The sequence below is a fragment of the Oncorhynchus clarkii genome, chromosome 2, assembly GCF_045791955.1.
Source record: "Oncorhynchus clarkii lewisi isolate Uvic-CL-2024 chromosome 2, UVic_Ocla_1.0, whole genome shotgun sequence".
NCBI lineage: Eukaryota > Metazoa > Chordata > Actinopteri > Salmoniformes > Salmonidae > Oncorhynchus > Oncorhynchus clarkii.
Window position 1 is genome coordinate 28,116,460 of NC_092148.1, and position 17,745 is coordinate 28,134,204.

General features: G+C 43.2%; 1 protein-coding gene across 1 annotated transcript; it reads left to right on the forward strand.

Annotated features, from left to right (window-relative positions):
- The first annotated feature begins 301 nt into the window (after positions 1-301).
- On the forward strand, positions 302-5,585 carry LOC139380689 (lymphotoxin alpha (TNF superfamily, member 1)). Its single transcript, XM_071123625.1, has 5 exons — positions 302-424; positions 538-580; positions 879-914; positions 1,123-1,155; positions 4,828-5,585. The coding sequence occupies exons 1-5, from the start codon at positions 302-304 to the stop codon at positions 5,202-5,204; spliced, it is 612 nt and encodes a 203-aa protein (XP_070979726.1). The 3' UTR covers positions 5,205-5,585.
- The last annotated feature ends 12,160 nt before the right edge of the window (positions 5,586-17,745 follow it).

Consider the following 17,745-nt stretch of genomic DNA (forward strand, 5'->3'; position numbering starts at 1 on the left):
ATATAAGTAGCAAACCTCACTGCACATAGGGTTCAAGAGGGGAATAATCTATGTAGGTGAAATCCCAGAGTGGGGTATAATCTAAACTAAATGTTATTCAGAAGGGAGCCTAATGTTGAGGTGCTCGGACTCAAGCAGTAGCCTATGGTGGAAGATCTACAACCCGCCTGCTTTATATCTATTCTAGACCCTTCAGATCTGCGAACGTTGGATTAGATAAGGATTAGGGCCGATGGGAAGTGGTAGGGAGTGAATTGGGACGGCTCTCAGTGGTTTGTGGTACGTGTGTGTTTCCCAGAGGATGAAGAGCCAACAGCACACCTCCAAATACCTGCTGCTACATGTGTGGTGCGGGTTTCTCACAGTCGCTATGGGGATTATGGTCGCAGTTCTCACAACAGTGCAAATAAACTCATCTGACAAGGTATGTCCAATTATCATCAGTGATAGCTAGACTCTGATATGGTGATGATGATGATACATAAGGGTAGACTGATGATGATTTCAAGGTGTCACTATGTAATTTCTCTCTCCAAGAGTCATTTACCTGAATCAAAGGAGGAAAACCAGCCCCCTACAAGTAAGTTGTACTGGGTTACACATACTGACGTTAATAGTTTTTTTCTGTTCTGTAAGTCATAATATTGACCAAGGCACTGTAATATCATTCCTATCCCATATTAGACATTCAACAACAGTATATTTATTTTAATTTAACCTTTATTTAAATAGGCAAGTCAGTTAAGAAGAAATTCTTATTTACAATGACGGCCTATCAAAAGTCAAAAAGAATCCGGTGGGGACAGGGGCTGGGATAAAAATATATATATATATATATATATAGGACAATGACTTTAAATATTATTTATCTTTTGCAGATGGCAGTTTTTTGGCTCAATTGAATTCATCAAAGGGTAAGTAAAGCATTGATATTTCCATTTCTGATTATCACTGAATGTCTAGTGTTTAAACATTGCACTGTGTGCAATATAACTCAGATCATTGATGCATTTTCTGGAGAAAGATGACATTATAAGATTGCACAAGCAGAGAGTAACACGTAAATGTTACAAGATGGATCAAAACAGGAAAATGAATGGGCTTTTTTTTGTTGCTTTCCAGCTCCCCGTCCCTCTTATATCCAGCTGACCATGGGTAAGCTAAACACTTCCTTTCCTAGTTTATAGGTAAGGACTTTTGGGCCTAACATTCCATGCTTGTTGCAGTTTCCTTTTTGCATCCTAAATTCATGGAATGCATGAGTTAACATTGGATCTTCTGCTGCCTGTCTGAACTTGTCAGTTACACTAAACAAGACTAGGGCCCTGTACACACTCAGGTTGTACAACTGATCTAACACATTTGACACAATGGTTGTGATACACCTAATATTTCTATACACTCAACGGTCAGTTTATTAGGTACACCATGTAGTACCGTATCGGATCCCCCTTTGCCTCCAGAACAGCCTGACTTATTCGGGGTGTGTCGGAAACGTTCCACAGATATGTTGGTCCATGCTGACGCAATGGTGTCACGCAGTGGCTGTAGATTGGATGGTGGTACATTCATGCTGCCAACAGCCCGTTCCATCTCATCACGGAGATCACGGCTCTATTGGGTTGAGGTCTGGGGAATGCGCAGGCCACTCAATTAAACTGAACTCGCTCTCACGTTCCAGAAAATGTTTTTCCACTCCTCATTGTCAAGTGGTGATCGCGTGCCCACTGGAGCAACTTCTTTTTGTTTTTAGCTAACAGGAGTGGAACCCGGTGTTGTCGTTTGCTGCAATAGCCCATCTCTGACAAGGATCGACGGGTTGTGTGTTCCAAGATGCCGTTCTGCATATCACTGTTGTACTGCGCCATTATTTGTCTGTTTGGAGGAGGATTATTTAAGATACTGTTTGAAGAGGTAGGGTTTCAGATGTTTTCAGAAGATGGGCAGGATGTCCTAGCTTCAGGGGGAAGCTGGGTCCACCATTGGGGTGCCAGGACAGAGAAGAGCTTGGACTGGGCTGAGCGGGAGCTGCCCTCCCGCAGGGCTGGAAGGGCCAAGATATATAACATGCTTACTAACCATGAGCAGAACATATTACGACACAGTCCAACGTAACTGTATGTCTCTTATCAACAAGATGTTATGTATCTTTATTCATCAGAAAATTAGATATATGTATTGAAAACATTATGCAAATATAACATCTATTCATTAAACATTGAGCTATTCTGAGGGTAGGTGTATTAACCCCCCCCCCCCCCCCTCCCCGTCTGCTCCTTTGTGAAGTGGTGTTAAAGACCCGCAATCAACCCATCTACTGTAACTGTTTAGATGCGGGCAACGCACTAAGCCCAAGACAATGATACAATTACTCTCTGTGAAAATACATTATAATTTTGCAGCGTACAGTGCCTTCGGAAAGTATTCAGACCCCTTGATTTTTTTCCACATTTTATTATGTTACAGCATTATTCAAAAATGTATTCAATTGTTTTATTCCCTCATCAATCAACACACAATACTCCATAATGACAAAGCAAACATTTTTTTTTGAAATAATAATAACATCACATTTAGATAAGTATTCAGACCATTTACTCAGTACTTTGTTGAAGCAACTTTGGCAGCGATTACAGCATCAAGTCTTCTTGGGTATGACGCTATAAGCTTGGCACACCTGTATTTGGGGAGTTTCTCCCATTCTTCTCTGCAGTTCCTCTCAAGCTCTGTCAGGTTGGATGGGGAGCATTGCTGCAGAGCTATCTTCAGGTCTCTCCAGAGATGTTTGATCTGGTTTAAGTCCAGGCTCTGGCTGGACATTCAGAGACTTGTCCCGAAGCCACTCCTGCGTTGTCTTGGTTGTGTGCTTAGGGTCGTTGTCCTGTTGGAAGGTGAACCTTCACCCCAGTCTGAGGTCCTGAGCACTCTGGAGCAGGTTTTCATCAAGGATCTCTGTGTACTTTGCGCCGTTCATCTTTCCCTCGATCCTGACTAGTCTCCCAGTTCCTGCCACTGAAACACATCCCCACAGCATGATGCTGCCACCACCATGCTTCACCGTAGGGATGGTGCCAGGTTTCCTCCAGACGTGACGCTTGGAATTCAGGCCAAAGAGTTCAATCTTGGTTTCATCAGACCAGAGAATCTTGTTTCTCATGGTCTGAGAATCTTTAGGTGCCTTTTGGAAAACTCCAAGCGGGCTGTCATGTGGTGGAGTGCTGCAGAGATGGTTGTCCTTCTGGAAGGTTCTCCCATCTCCTCAGAGGAACTCTATGGGTTCTTGGTCACCTCCCTGATCAAGGCCCTTCTCCTCCGATTGCTCAGTTTGGCTGGGCGACCAGCTCTAGGAAGAGTCTTGGTGGTTCCAAACTTCTTCCATTTAAGTATGATGGGAAGCCACAGTGTTCTTTTGGACCTTCAATGCTGCAGAAAATCGTTGGTACCCTTCCCCAGATATGTGCCTCAACACAATCCTGTCTCGGAGCTCTATGGACAATTCGTTTGACCTCATGGCTTGGTTTTTGCTCTGACATGCACTTTCAAATGTGGGACCTTATATAGACAGGTGTGTGCCTTTCCAAATCATGTCCATTCAATTTAATTTACCACAGGTGGACTCCAATCAAGTTGTAGAAACATCTCAAGGATGATCAATGGATCAGGATACACCTGAGCTCAATTTCGAGTCTCATAGCAAAGGGTCTGAATACTTATGTAAATAAGGTATCTGTTTGTAGATATCTGTTTTTGCTTTGTCGTTATGGGGTATTGTGTGTATCTTGCTGAGGGGGAAAAAATATATTTTAGAATAAGGCTGTAACGTAACAAAATGTGGAAAAGTCAAGGGGTCTGAGTACTTTCCGCAGGCACTGTATACAGAGTTTTTAAAGGGGTATTGAAAGTGTAGTTATTCAATATTTTGCCACCTGTCTGTTAAAATATATGCACAAACATACACTACATATTCAAAAGTATATGGACACCCCTTAAAATGAATGGATTCGGCTATTTCAGCCACACCGTTGCTGACAGGTGTATAAAATAGAGCACACAGCCATGCAATTCCCATAGTCAAACATTGACAGTAGAATGGCCTTACTGAAGAGCTCAGTGTCTTTCAACATGGCACCGTCATAGGATGCCACCTTTTCAACAAGTCAGTTCCATTTCTGCCCTGCTAGAGCTGCCTCGATCAACTGTAAGTGCTGTTATTGTGAAGTGGAAACGTCTAGGAGCAACAACGGTTCAGCCGCAAAGTGGTAGGCCTCACAAGCTCACAGAACGGGACCACTGAGTGCTGAAGCGTGTAGCGCGTAAAAATTGTCTGTCCTTGGTTGCAACACTCACTTCCAAGTTCCAAACTGCCTGTTTCAGTATGACAATGCCCACGTACACAAAGCGAGGTCCATACAGAAATGGTTTGTCGAGATTGGTGTGGAAGAACTTGATTGGCATGCACAGAGCCCTGACCTCAACCCCATCGAACACCTTTGGGATGAATTGAAACGCCGACTGCAAGCCAGGTCTAATCGCCAAACATCAGTGCCCGACCTCACTAATGCTCTTGTGGCTGACTGGAAGCAAGTCCCCGCAGTAATGTTCCAACATCTAGTGGAAAGCCTTCCCAGAAGAGTGGAGGCTGTTATAGCAGCAAAGGGGGGGACCAACTCCATATTAATGCCCATGATTTAGGAATGAGATGTTCGACGAGCAGGCGTCCGCATACGTTTGGTCATGTAGTGTATATTAACCCATTGATATGATGTAAAGCGTTTTAATATTTTATTTTATTCTCTTTTCTTTTCTTTCCTTCTGTCTCATGAGAAGGAACATTATCTTGGGAGAATGACCATGATGCCACCGTCTGTGGCTCTTGTTCCCTCGTCCTCCGCGACAACTCTGTCTACATCACATCTGAAGGCTTCTACTACATCTATGTCCAGGTCACCTTCACTAGGCACACCGGGGGAGAGGAGAAGAGGAAGGTGACTCTGTTCAAAAATGGCATTCAGAATAAGACCCAGCGAAGGAGACTGAGTGAAGCCGTGTATCACGGAGAGAAAGAGGGAACTGTATTCATGTCCAGGATGGTTAAGCTCCAACAAGGTAACAGTCTCAGCCTTGAGATAACATCCAAGAATAATAGTTTTAGGTATGGGGTAGAGAATACCCACTGGGGGGCATATCAGCTCCCCCCATATTGAGCCAACAGACATTTGTATTGAGACTTAGTTCAAGATGGAACCAAAAAAAGCTGTTAAAACATAGTTTTAAAAAAGTGTGTGGTAGTTACTAAACTGAATTTATTTTGTGGAAACTGTAACTGTTATGCATTGTATGTTTTGCTGAACAGATTTGATTACATAATGAGATAACAGAATACTTTGTCAAACTATCTATTTGTGTGTGTGTGTGTGTGTGTGATTTCTTGTGATATTAATGGTATCTATCATGATGTGAATTAGTCGATGCTAGATATTATAGATGGTAAATAGATTTGATATGGATACAGTGGTCGTGTCTGAATACCCATACAACTGTACTAAATAGTATGCAAAAATAAATAAAGAATAATTCTAAAATAGTACTCCGAATGCGTCATCTAATGGGCGACTTGCTTTGACTCCCACCGTTTATTCATTTTGGTACAGCGCGTCAATTGATCTAATCAGCTGTTGTCAATGCCAAAATTACTTACAGTTTAAGTATGCCACTATTCACATCCATTGTTTATATTGATGTAATTTAGCATTGATGTAATTTAGCATTCAACTCCCATTCTCCTCCACTGGTCCCCCGTGCGAATTGAACCCACAACCCTGGTATTGCAAGCGCCATGCTCTACCAACTGAGCCAAACGGGAGGTAGCACTTACCACATGGTGGCGCTACCGCACTACAGAGAAAAGGCAGATGTCCTTCTCTGTCACTCTTGTGATGGATTCTGCTACTATCACAGACTCAGTTTATTCAGAGACATGCAAACTAGGTCTGAAAATACCTGTACCTATTAGCATTAGAAAACTGATGTAACAGAAACACACGTCAGTACTGAGTTATCACTGCCCGAAAGCTAACCAACTGGGCATAAACATGGTTGAATCAATGTGATGATGTTTAATCAAAGTACAAAACTGATTGGATTTGGAGAAAAAAAAATCACCCAACTTTTAACCTAAATAAAATGACAAGGTGAAATGTTTTGTTGATTTCACGTTGAATTCAGGATAGTTGACAACTCAACCAAATGTAAATAAAAACTAAACATTGAACTGAAGTCTGTGCCCAGTGGGAATGCACTGACACTTTAGATGCTCATTGTACAAAGAGAATCAAACAGGAACTAGCAATTGAAAACCCTCAAAACAGGAAGCCACAAAGTTGTCAGTTTCAGATTAGTCATAGTTCCTATTCTTCTAGTCGTCTCTCCACAGAGATCTGCAATTGTACACACTTATTCACATATCCGCTACTGTATTCAACCTCCTTTAACCCTGCCTGGGCTGGGCGTCTCAGGCTCTGCACACTATAGGATTGCATAATACCTGGCAGGCTGCTCCTACCAAGTGACGTGGAGAGGATCTGTCAATATGTAGCTATGGGGAGACTGACACTGTTTCGTCAACATGAAAGAGAGAAGGATACCATTGGCGTTTCTCTACAAGTAGGGTGTCAACATGTTTTTTCTACTTGCAAAAACACACACAAGGCCTCAGGGCCAGACGGATTACCATTATGTGTACTGCGAGCATGCGCTGACCAACTGGCAAGTGTCTTCACTGATATTTTCAACCTCTCCCTGTCCGAGTCTGTAATACCAACATGTTTTAAGTAGACAACCATAGTGCCTGTGCCCAAGAACACTAAGGTAACCTGCCTAAATGACTACCGGCCCGTAGCACTCACATCTGTAGCCAAGTGCTTTTTATGTATTTTTTATTTTACCTTTATTTAACTAGGCAGGTCAGTTATGAACAAATTCTTATTTTTTCAATGACGGCCTAGGAACAGTGGGTTAACTGCCTGTTCAGGGGCAGAATGACAGATTTGTACCCTGTCAGCTCAGGGGTTTGAACTTGCAACCTTCCAGTTACTAGTCCAACGCTCTAACCACTAGGCTACCCTGCTTGGAAAGACTGGTCATGGCTCACATCAACACCATTATCCGAGAAACCCTAGACCTACTCCAATTTGCATACCGCCCCAACAGATCCACAGATGATGCAATCTCTATTGCACTCCACACTGCCCTTTACCACCTGGACAAAAGGAACACCTATGTGAGAATGCTATTCATTGACTACAGCTCAGCGTTCAACACCATAGTGCCCTCAAAGCTCATCAATAAGCGAAGGCCCCTGGGACTAAACACCTCCCTCTGCAACTGGATTCTGGACTTCCTGATGGGCCTCCCCCAGGTGGTAAGGGTAGGTAACAACACATCCGCCACGCTGATCCTCAACACAGGGGCCCCTCAGGGGTGCGTGCTCGGCCCCCTCCTGTACTCCCTGTTCACTCATGACTGCACGGCCAGGCACGACTCCAACACCATCATTAAGTTTGACGATGACACAACAGTGGTAGGCCCCATCACCGACAACGACGAGACAGCCTATAGGGAGGAGGTCACCTTGCCGTGTGGTGCCAGGACAACAACCTCTCCCTCAACGTGATCAAGACAAAGGAGATGATTGCGGACTACAGGAAAAAGAGGACCGAGCACCCCCATTCTCATCGACGGGGCTGTAGTGGAGCAGGTTGAGAGCTTCAAGTTCCTTGGTGTCCACATCACCAACAAACTAACATGGTCCAAGCACACCAAGACAGTTGTGAAGAGGGCATGACAAAACCTATTCCCCCTCAGAAGATTGAAAAGATTTGGCATGGGCCCTTAGATCCTCAAAAGGTTCGACAACTGCACCATCGAGAGCATCCTTACTGGTTGCATCACTGCCTGGTATGGCAACTGCTCGGCCTCTGACCGCAAGGCACTACAGAGTGCGAAAGACCCAGTACATCACTGGGGCCAAGCTCCCTGCCATCCAGGAACTCTACACCAGGTGGTGTTAGAGGAAGGCCCTAAAAATTGTCAAAGACTCCAGCCACCCTAGTCATAGACTGTTCTCTCTGCTACCACACGGCAAGCAGTACCGGTGCGCCAAGTCTAGGTCCAAGAGGCTTCTAAACAGCTTCTACCCCCAAGACATAAGAATCCTGAACACCTAATCAAATGGCTACCCAGACTATTTGCATTGCCCCGCTCTTTTACATCGCTGCTACTCTCTGTTGTTATCATCACTTTAATAACTCAACCTACAGTTGAAGTCGGAAGTTTACATACACCTTAGCCAAATACATTTAAACTCAGTTTTTCACAATTCCTGACATTTAATCCTAGTAAAAATGTCCCTTTCTTATGTCAATTAGAATCACCACTTTATTTTAAGAATGTGAAATGTCAGAATAATAGTAGAGTGAATGATTTATTTCAGCTTTTATTTCACTCAATTAATATTTGGTAGCATTGCCTTTAAATTGTTTAACTTGGGGCAGCCTTCCACAAGCTTCCCACAATAAGTTGGGTGAATTTTGGCCCATTCCTCCTGACAGAGCTGGTGTAACTGAGTCAGGTTTGTAGACCTCCTTGCTCGCAAACGCTTTTTTAGTTCTGTCCACAAATGTTCTATGGGTTGAGGTCAGGTTTTGTGATGGTCACTCCAATACCTTTACTTTATTGTCCTTAAACCATTTTGCCATAACTTTGGAAGTATGCTTGGGGTCATTGTTCATTTGGAAGACCCATTTGCGACCAAGTGTTATGGGTGTGTACTGGAGGTGAATGAAGTCAGGTGCAGGAGAGCAAAGTGTAGTTAACAGGCACACTTTTTATTCCGGTCCAAAAGAAAGCACATAAGTACCTAAAACGTGCCAAAAACACAGAACATAAACAAATGTCTGGCGTGTAAAAATACCCACATAACATCAAAACAATTTCACACAAAGATGTGGAGGGGAACAGAGGATTAAATACATTCAGTGTGATTAGGGAATGAAAACCAGGTGTGTATGGAACAAGACAAATGGGAATATGATAAATGGAGTGGCGATGGCTAGAAAGCCGGTGACGTCGATCGCCGAACGAACAAGGAGAGGAGCCGACTTCGGCGGAAGTCGCGACACCAAGCTTTAACTTCCTGCTGTCTTGAGATGTTGCTTCAATATATCCACATCATTTTCTGTCCTCATGATGCCATCTATTTTGTGAAGTGCACCAGTCCCTCCTGCAGCAAAGCACCCCCATACTCGCACATGATGCTACCACCCCCATACTTCACGGTTGGGATGGTGTTCGTCGGCTTGCAAGCCTCCCCCTTTTTCCTCCAAACATAACGATGGTCATTATGGCCAAACAGTTCTATTTTTGTTTCATCAGACCAGAGGACATTTCTCCAAAAAGTACGATCTTTGTCCCCATGTGCAGTTGCAAACCATAGTCTGGCTTTTTTATGGTGTTTTTTTTAGCAGGGGCTTCTTCCTTGCTGAGCGGCCTTTCAGGTTATGTCAATATAGGACTCGTTTTTACTGTGGATATAGATTATTTTGTACCTGTTTCCTCCAGCATCTTCACAAGGTCCTTTGCTGTTGTTCTGGGATTAATTTGCAATTTTCGCACCAAAGTACGTTCATCTCTAGGAGACAGAAAGCGTCTCCTTCCTGAGCGGTATGACGGCTGCGTTGTCTAATGGTGTTTATACTTGCGTACTATTGTTTGTACAGATGAACGTGGTACCTTCAGGAATTTGGAAATTGCTCCCAAGGATGAAACAGACTTGTGGAGGTCTACAATTTTTTTTCTGCGGTCTTGGCTGATTTCTTTTGATTTTCCCATGATGTCAAGCAAAGAGGCACTGAGTTTGAAGGTAGGTTTTGAAATACATCCACAGGTCCTCATCCACTTGACTCAAATTATGTCAATTAGCCTATCAGAAGCTTCTAAAACCATGACATAATTTTCTGGAATTTTCCAAGCTGTTTAAAGGCACAGTCAATTTAGTGTATGTAAACTTCTGACCCACTGGAATTGTGATACAGTGAATTGTAAGTGAAATAATCTGTCTGTTGTTGTTGGAAAATTGTTGGAAAAATGACTTGTGTCATGCACAAAGGAGATGTCCTAACCGACTTGCCAAAACTATAGTTTGTTGACAAGAAATTGGTGGAGTGGTTTAAAAACGAGTTTTAATGATTCCAACCTAAGTGTATCTAAACTTCCGACTTCAACTATATATGTACATATTACCTCAACTAACCGGTGCCACCGCACATTGATCCTGTACCGGTACCCCGCCCTGTATATAGTCTCACTATTGTTATTTTACTGCTGCTCTTTAATGACTTCTTACTTTTTTTTCTTATTCTTATCCATATTTTTTTTAAACTGCATTGTTGGTTAGAGGCTCGTAAGTAAGCATTTCACTGTAAGGTCTACTCATACACTTAGGTTGGAGTCATTAAAACTTGTTTTTCAACCACGCCACAAATTTCTTGTTAATTAACAAACTATAGTTTTGGCAAGTCGGTTAGGACATCAGACCATGGACAGCCACATCATATGCTTTCTGGACTTCACCAGACAGAGGTTGTTCTCCGGTTTTGTGATTAAAACAAAGGTGGGGTTGAATTTATTCTGCCACTGTTTCTTCTTATTTTCTTGTCCTTAGGCCTATATAGTGTATTCGGAAGGTATTCAGACCCCTTCCGTATTTCCCCATTAGTCTAAAATGTATTACATGAATTGCTTTCCTCATCAATCTATGCATAACACCTCAGAACACCTCAGAATGACAAAGCGAAAACAGGTTTTTGGACATTTTTGCATATTTATAAAAATAAAAACAGATACCTTATTTATATAAGTATTCAGACCCTTTGCTATGAGACTCGAAATTGAGCTCAGGTGCATCCTGTTTCCATTGATCATCCTTGAGATGTTTCTACAACTTGATTGGAGTCCACCTGTGGTAAATTTAATTGATTGAACATGATTTGGAAAGGCACACACCTGTCTATATAAGGTCCCACAGTTGACATGAGGTTGAAGGAATTGTCTGTAGACCTCCGAGACAGGATTGTGTCGAGGCACAGGGGAGGGTACCAAAAACGTTTGCAGCATTGAACGTCCCCAAGAGCACAGTGTCTTCATCATTCTTAAATGGAAGAAGTTTGGAACCACCAAGACTCTTCCTATAGCTGGTCGCCCGGCCAAACTGAGCAATCGGGAGAAGAGCCTTTGGTCACTCTGACAGAGCTCCAGAGTTGCTTTTTGGAGTTGTGAGAACCTTCAGAAGGACAACCATTTCTGCAGCACTCCACCAATCAGGCCTTGTGTGGCCAGATGGAAGCCACTCCTCAGTATAAGGCACATGGCGTTTGGAATTGCCAAAAGGCACTCAAAGGACTCTTAGACCATGAGAAATAAGATTCTCTGGTCTGATGAAACCAGGATTTAACTATCTCGTACCATCCCTACGGTGAACTATGATATTGGCAGCATCATGCTGTGAGGATGTTTTTCAGCGGCAGGGACTGGGAGACTAGTCAGGATCAAGAGTAAGATGAACGGAGCCAAGTACAGATAGATCCTTGAAGAAAACCTGCTCCAGTGCGCTCAGGACCTCAGACTGGGGTGAAGGTTCACCTTCCAACAGGACAATGACCCTAAGCACACAGCCAAGACAACGCAGGAGTGGCTTCGGGACAAGTCTCTGAATGTCCTTGTCTGGCCCAGCCAGAGCCGGGGCTTGAACCCGATCGAACATCTCTGGAGAGACCTGAAAATAGCTGTGCAGCGACCCTCCCCATCGAACCTGACAGAGTTTGAGAGGATCTGCAGAGAATATTGGGAGAAACTCCCCAAATACAGGTGTGCCAAGCTTGTAGCGTTATACCCAAGAAGACTCGAGGCAGTTATCTCTGCCTAAGGTGCTTCAACAAAGTACTGAGTATAAGTTTTTTATTTGTAATAAATTAGCAACATTTTCGAAAAACCTGTTTTTGCTTTGTCATTATGGGGTATTGTGTGTAGATTGATGACGGGGGTAAAACGATTTAATCCATTTTAGATTAAGGTTGTAACACGTGCAAAAAGTCAAGGTGTCTGAATATTTTCTGAGTGCACTGTATATCACGGTCCCAAGGTATATGAACTAACAGGTTACAGAGCAAACAACACAATTATCACAACACGTAGGTTGTAATATGTTAATTCTTTCTGGCTTGGCTTTCCCAGTGATTTTACCCACGCACCGTATTGTCTCCTATCATTGCTATGCAGATGACACTCAACTATTTTTCTCCCACTTCTGACAACCAAGTGTAGAGACACATCTCTGCGTGCCTGGCAGATATCTCAGCCTGGATGTCGGCCCACCACCTCAAGCTCAACTTCATCAAGACGGAGTTGCTCTTCCTCCGGGGGAAGGTCTGGCCGCTACAGGGCCTCTCCATCACGGTTGACAACTTCACGGTCTCTCCCTCAGAGTGCAAAGAACCTTGGCGTGACCCTGGACAACCCTGTCGTTCTCTGCAAACATGAAAGCAGTGACTTGCTCCTGCAAGTTCATTCTCTACAACATCCATAGAGTATGACGCTACCTCACACAGGAAGCGGAGCAGGAACTAATCCAGGCACTTGCCATTGGCGGGGCTCTTCACTTGTGCCATCACACTACTGCAACTTATCCAGAATTCCACAGGTGTTCAACCTTCCCAAGTTCTCCCATGTCAGCCCATTCCTCCGCACACTTCACTGGCTTCCAGTCGAAGCTCACGTCCACTTCAAGACCATGGTACTTGCCTACGGAGCAGCAAGTGGAACTGCCCCTCCCTACTTTCAGGCTGTGCTCAAACCCTACACCCCAACCTGAGTACTCCATTCTGTCACCTCTGGTCTCTTGGCCTACGGGAGGGTAGCTCAGCCCAGTCAAACACTTCTCTGTCTTTGCACCCCAATGGTGGAACCAGTTTCCCCCTCAAACTAGGACAGCAGAATCCCTGCCCATCTTCCAAAAACCACTGAAACCCTACATCTTCAAAGAGTCTCTTAAATAACCCCCCCCCCCAGAACTACAGTAACACTTCCACTTGACCTTTTCCTGCCTACAATCAATGACTTTGCTGAATGATACTTCACTGAGGAAAAATGTACTTACTATGACTGAGATATGTGGTTCTCCCACTAGCTACTGTATTTGAAGATGAATACACTAACTGTAAATCGCTCAGGATAAGAGCGTCTGCTAAATTATAAAAATGGCAAATGTACATGTATAGAGTGATTTGGCATTTGTACAGTTTATTCTACTGTATGCCACTTAGAAACGGTGTAGATTTTAATCCTGTCCTGGACTATACGGTAACTCCGGGTAACAAGGGACGTCCTGAGGACATTCACAGAGTCCCTCTCTCAGAGTGCAAAGAACCTTGGCGTGACCCTGGACAACCCTGCCGTTCTCTGCAAACATCAAAGCAGTGACTCGCTCCTGCAAGTTCATTCTCTACAACATCTGTAGAGTATGACCCTACCTCACGCAGGAAGCGGCGCAGGTCCTAATCCAGGCACTTGCCATCTCCCGTCTGGACTACTGCCACTACACTGGTCTTTAAGTCCCTTACTGGTCTTTATGCAAACATTTTCTACAGGACGTTCTGGCAACATTCAAAATGTTCCCTTTAGGAAAGCTCTCATTTCATCCATGTTCTAAAGCGCAAGAGGATACTCACCATCGTCTGAAATGAACTAAATCTACCTCCATCCCTCCTGTTTGATGTAATCCTTTCAATCAGCTTTGGTGATGAAATAAAGGGATGTCCTTGCTGATCTGCAATACAGGGATATTTGCTTCTTCTGTCGTAAGAATCAAAGCAATAGTTGATTATCACTTCCTTACTGTTGTGGTTTCCCTCCTGAGCATTTTTAATTTCATCTCCTGTTTTCAGGACCTACTTCCTGCTTTTCTCAGCCAGTTCATCCTTAAGTACAGTTACATTCCGAGTAGCTAACATTCATTTATCTACAGACAGATCCTATGAATGAACTACGTGACAAATACAGATGATGAGCCTTCAATCATGTGAGGACCATGAGACACAGTATAGTGGCGTGCGGTGAGGTCAGTGGCTGGGTAGGCCACTATTATCAAAGCCACATTTACTCACAAGTAAACCTTTATTAAGGCCAAGTCCACCAAACAAAAGATGGCTCCAACAACCCGAGGCTATTGTGCCCCATGAGTGGCCCAGCGTCGTCCGGGTTAAGGGAGGGTTTGGCCGGCCGGGATGTCCTTGTCCCGTCACGCTCTAGTTACTCCTTGTGGCGGGCTGGGTGCATGCACGCTGACTATGGTCGCCAGCTGTACGGTGTTTCCTCCGACACATTGGTGCGGCTGGCTTCCGGGTGTCCAGAAGTGCGGCTTGGCAAGATCGTGTTTCAGAGGATGCACGGCTCTCGACCTTCGCCTCTCCCGAGCCCGTACAGGAGTTGCAGCGATGGGACAAGACTGGAACTACCAATTGGATATCACGAAATTGGGGAGAAAAAGGGGTGAAAAAAAACCCAGCTGAGCCTGTCCATCAACAGTGACTGGAGTCAAGAACATCCGCGCTCGTCAACGATTTGAATGGAATTCAATGGATGGGAAGGAAGGCATGCACAATCTAGCGTCTTTCCTGATGTTTTTATGTAGTTGTAGCACATTTTGAGATTTTGAGCATAACAACCACCCGAATCATTGAGAAAAAACATTAGATATATTTTTGTTGTTGTTGATATCATTGTATTTTTTGGGGTGCTTTTCATAGCAGCTTTTTTTTTCATTAGATTATCACAGAGAAAGAACTGCCAACCCTGCCTACCCTGCCTACCCTACCTACCCTACCTACCCTGCCTACCTTGATTGCAAGTCACTGACACTATCATCCACTACAACGACTTAATGTACTGTGCTAACTGCTAGCCAGGGTGCTTGAATGTTTGTGTATACAACAAGGTCACATTATACAGTATGTTGGAATATTTGAGTGTGTGGGTCACAATTTATTTTCTTTCTCCTTAACTCATGAGATGATCTGCATTTGACTACAAAAATGTTTTCAGAATTAGGATTTTTTTTTTCAAATTGCTTGATCAGGAAGGTGGAAGCAGGTGGCAAAGAGTGTAGGAACTGGGAGAGAGATCACACAAATAGAACTTCAGGTTCAATCTCAAATTAAGATCAGAAGTGAAATATATATTTTCTGTCAGCAATACTCTATTTCTAGTATATGAATCCATGTCAAGTTACAAATGCACAAGAAATGGTGATGTCCATGAGACAAACAGTGACATAAGCTATTCATCAAATTTACAGACCTATTGATCACTGGACAGGAAAACATCTATATGCCTGGAGTGGACACTGTCCTGTGGGCGGCAGCAAGGAGACATTAACTAGGTAAAAGGTCATGTACAGCCTCAGGTCATATACAGGTAATACCAACAATGACCCAATTGCTCTTTCAGGCAATGAGAGAATGAATCACCCACCTTACACCTCTAAGGGTGTGTCGCTACCTTCTTAGAACATAAACAGGTACCTGGTTCAAAAACCTAGAAAAAGCCTGCTTCTCTGTTTTTAGAAGTAATCCCTGAGGTAACTTGGCTGGACGTGAAATATCCCGTTGGTTCTGTGAATAAGGTCAACAGGAGGATGAGCCCTAATGAGACCTAAACTTGCCTGAGACTTGAACCCTGTGACCCCAAGCCAATGCCCAGACTAGTAAGGCTAATGTACTGTTCTGGTGGGAGACCCAGGTTTGAACCTTATCAGTTACCGACCGATAGGTGAATCCAATATAGGGCCAGATGTATCATTACTTAAAGGGTGATGGAAGGCTTTTTACATTTCAGTCATGCTTATTCAGAGCAATTGGGGTTCAATTTCATGCTCAAGGGCACATCAGAAAGAAGGGCATTGAGATATGAAGTCTCAGGTAGATGTTTCCTCCCTTTATCACAATACTTAAGTTCCTCACAATGAAAAGGTCTTTCTATCCTCAATAGAATTCAGTATGAGAGGTTCCTGTATTATATTTCAGCTCACCACTGAAGTTTTACCTATTGCTTCCCTGCTCTTTCCAAGATCTTGCGGTTGGCGTGTATTTTGCAGGTAGTAATAGTCTTGGAAACATTGCTACACACTAATGTAGGAATAAATCAATCAATCTGAGAGATGTATCAGTATAACGACTGAATGACTATACATAAAACATTGTGAAATACTCCATACTTCCCTGACGGTCATACCTATATTGCTTGAATTTGCACATAAGAATACGTAAGGAAACAGTGGCACAGTGCATGTGAAACAGTGTTACGGGACAATACTCCAAGCTACCTTTATCAGCGGTGATACATTGCCCTGATACACTACATTGAAGCTGCAGTCTGCGGCTCGGTCTGGTCACCCCAGCTACTTGTTTTGGTAGACAGCCAAGGACTGGGACTGGCGAAATGTAAATCATCAAATCACAGTTTATTTAAAGTGCATTTAACAAAAGCCTCAATACCCCTTACAACAACAATAAAACATGAATAAAGAATAAAGCAAGAAACAACAGAGAATTCAAACTTAAGTATAACCACTTTCACATTCTTAGACAGAGCTATGGATGCAAATACGTTCCAAATATGATATCAAAATTATCGTTTTAACCATGTTTTGAAGGTATATATTGCTTGTTTCATCACTAATTGATAACTGATTTAACAGAAACAGAAATTAGATGAAACAATATGCAAACAAAACTCAGATCAGGTAGTGTATGGGTGATGGAAATCCCACAAATAAACCGCGTTCTGCTCCGAACTCGCTCAACCAGTCAGGGAGGGCAGCGAAATAAGGAAGCCAGATTGGGTCAATAAAGAGAAGTCAAAAACCTGTTTAGGGGTTTGGAAAGGGTTATGTACGAAACCAGTTCCGAAACAAAAAGAGGGATGTTTACAAGTTTTGCGTGAGTATTTATTGTTTCTCCTGAGCCTATCCTTGTATACCCTCAAATGTATTGTGACTGTGTAGCTGTAGAAGCATTTCATTTACATCCAGTTATTAATAACTTCAGTGCAACAAGTACTATGTAATCAATAAATATCATAATTGTTTACTATTTGAAATGTATGACAATTACTAGACATTTGGTATTACAAACAGCTGGTGAATGAGACTGAATAGAAATCACAAACTAAAGTTCAAGTCAAGATACTGTAAGTGGCTTTGCTACACTTTACATTAAGTAGCAAAGATACCATGGAGTTTATTCAAACGCATTGTGTAATTACATAATTATACGGGTGACTTATTGAGAATTCCTTGTTTTATGTAAATGCAGTTTCAGTATATAGCTGAGAAGTTGCCGTACATTCTGGTTACCAAATAGAAAAAACTACATCGTTGCACAAGTAATTCACGTTCAAGTTGCACGTCCTGTTTTGCCTTAACCCCATCCTGCAACCACACCTACCCATTGGAATCCCAGTTTGGTGGAGCTGGTCTGTGGATTTTATTTTCCTTTGAACCATAACCATCTTTCCACAGCCAGTTTGCTGCTGCTACTCTGCTATGTCTCCACTCACTGGGTGACATCACTGGAGTTTCCCATTTTGTGCTAGTAGCAGGCCGAGCATAAAAACGACAGGGCTTCTGGCAGAAGT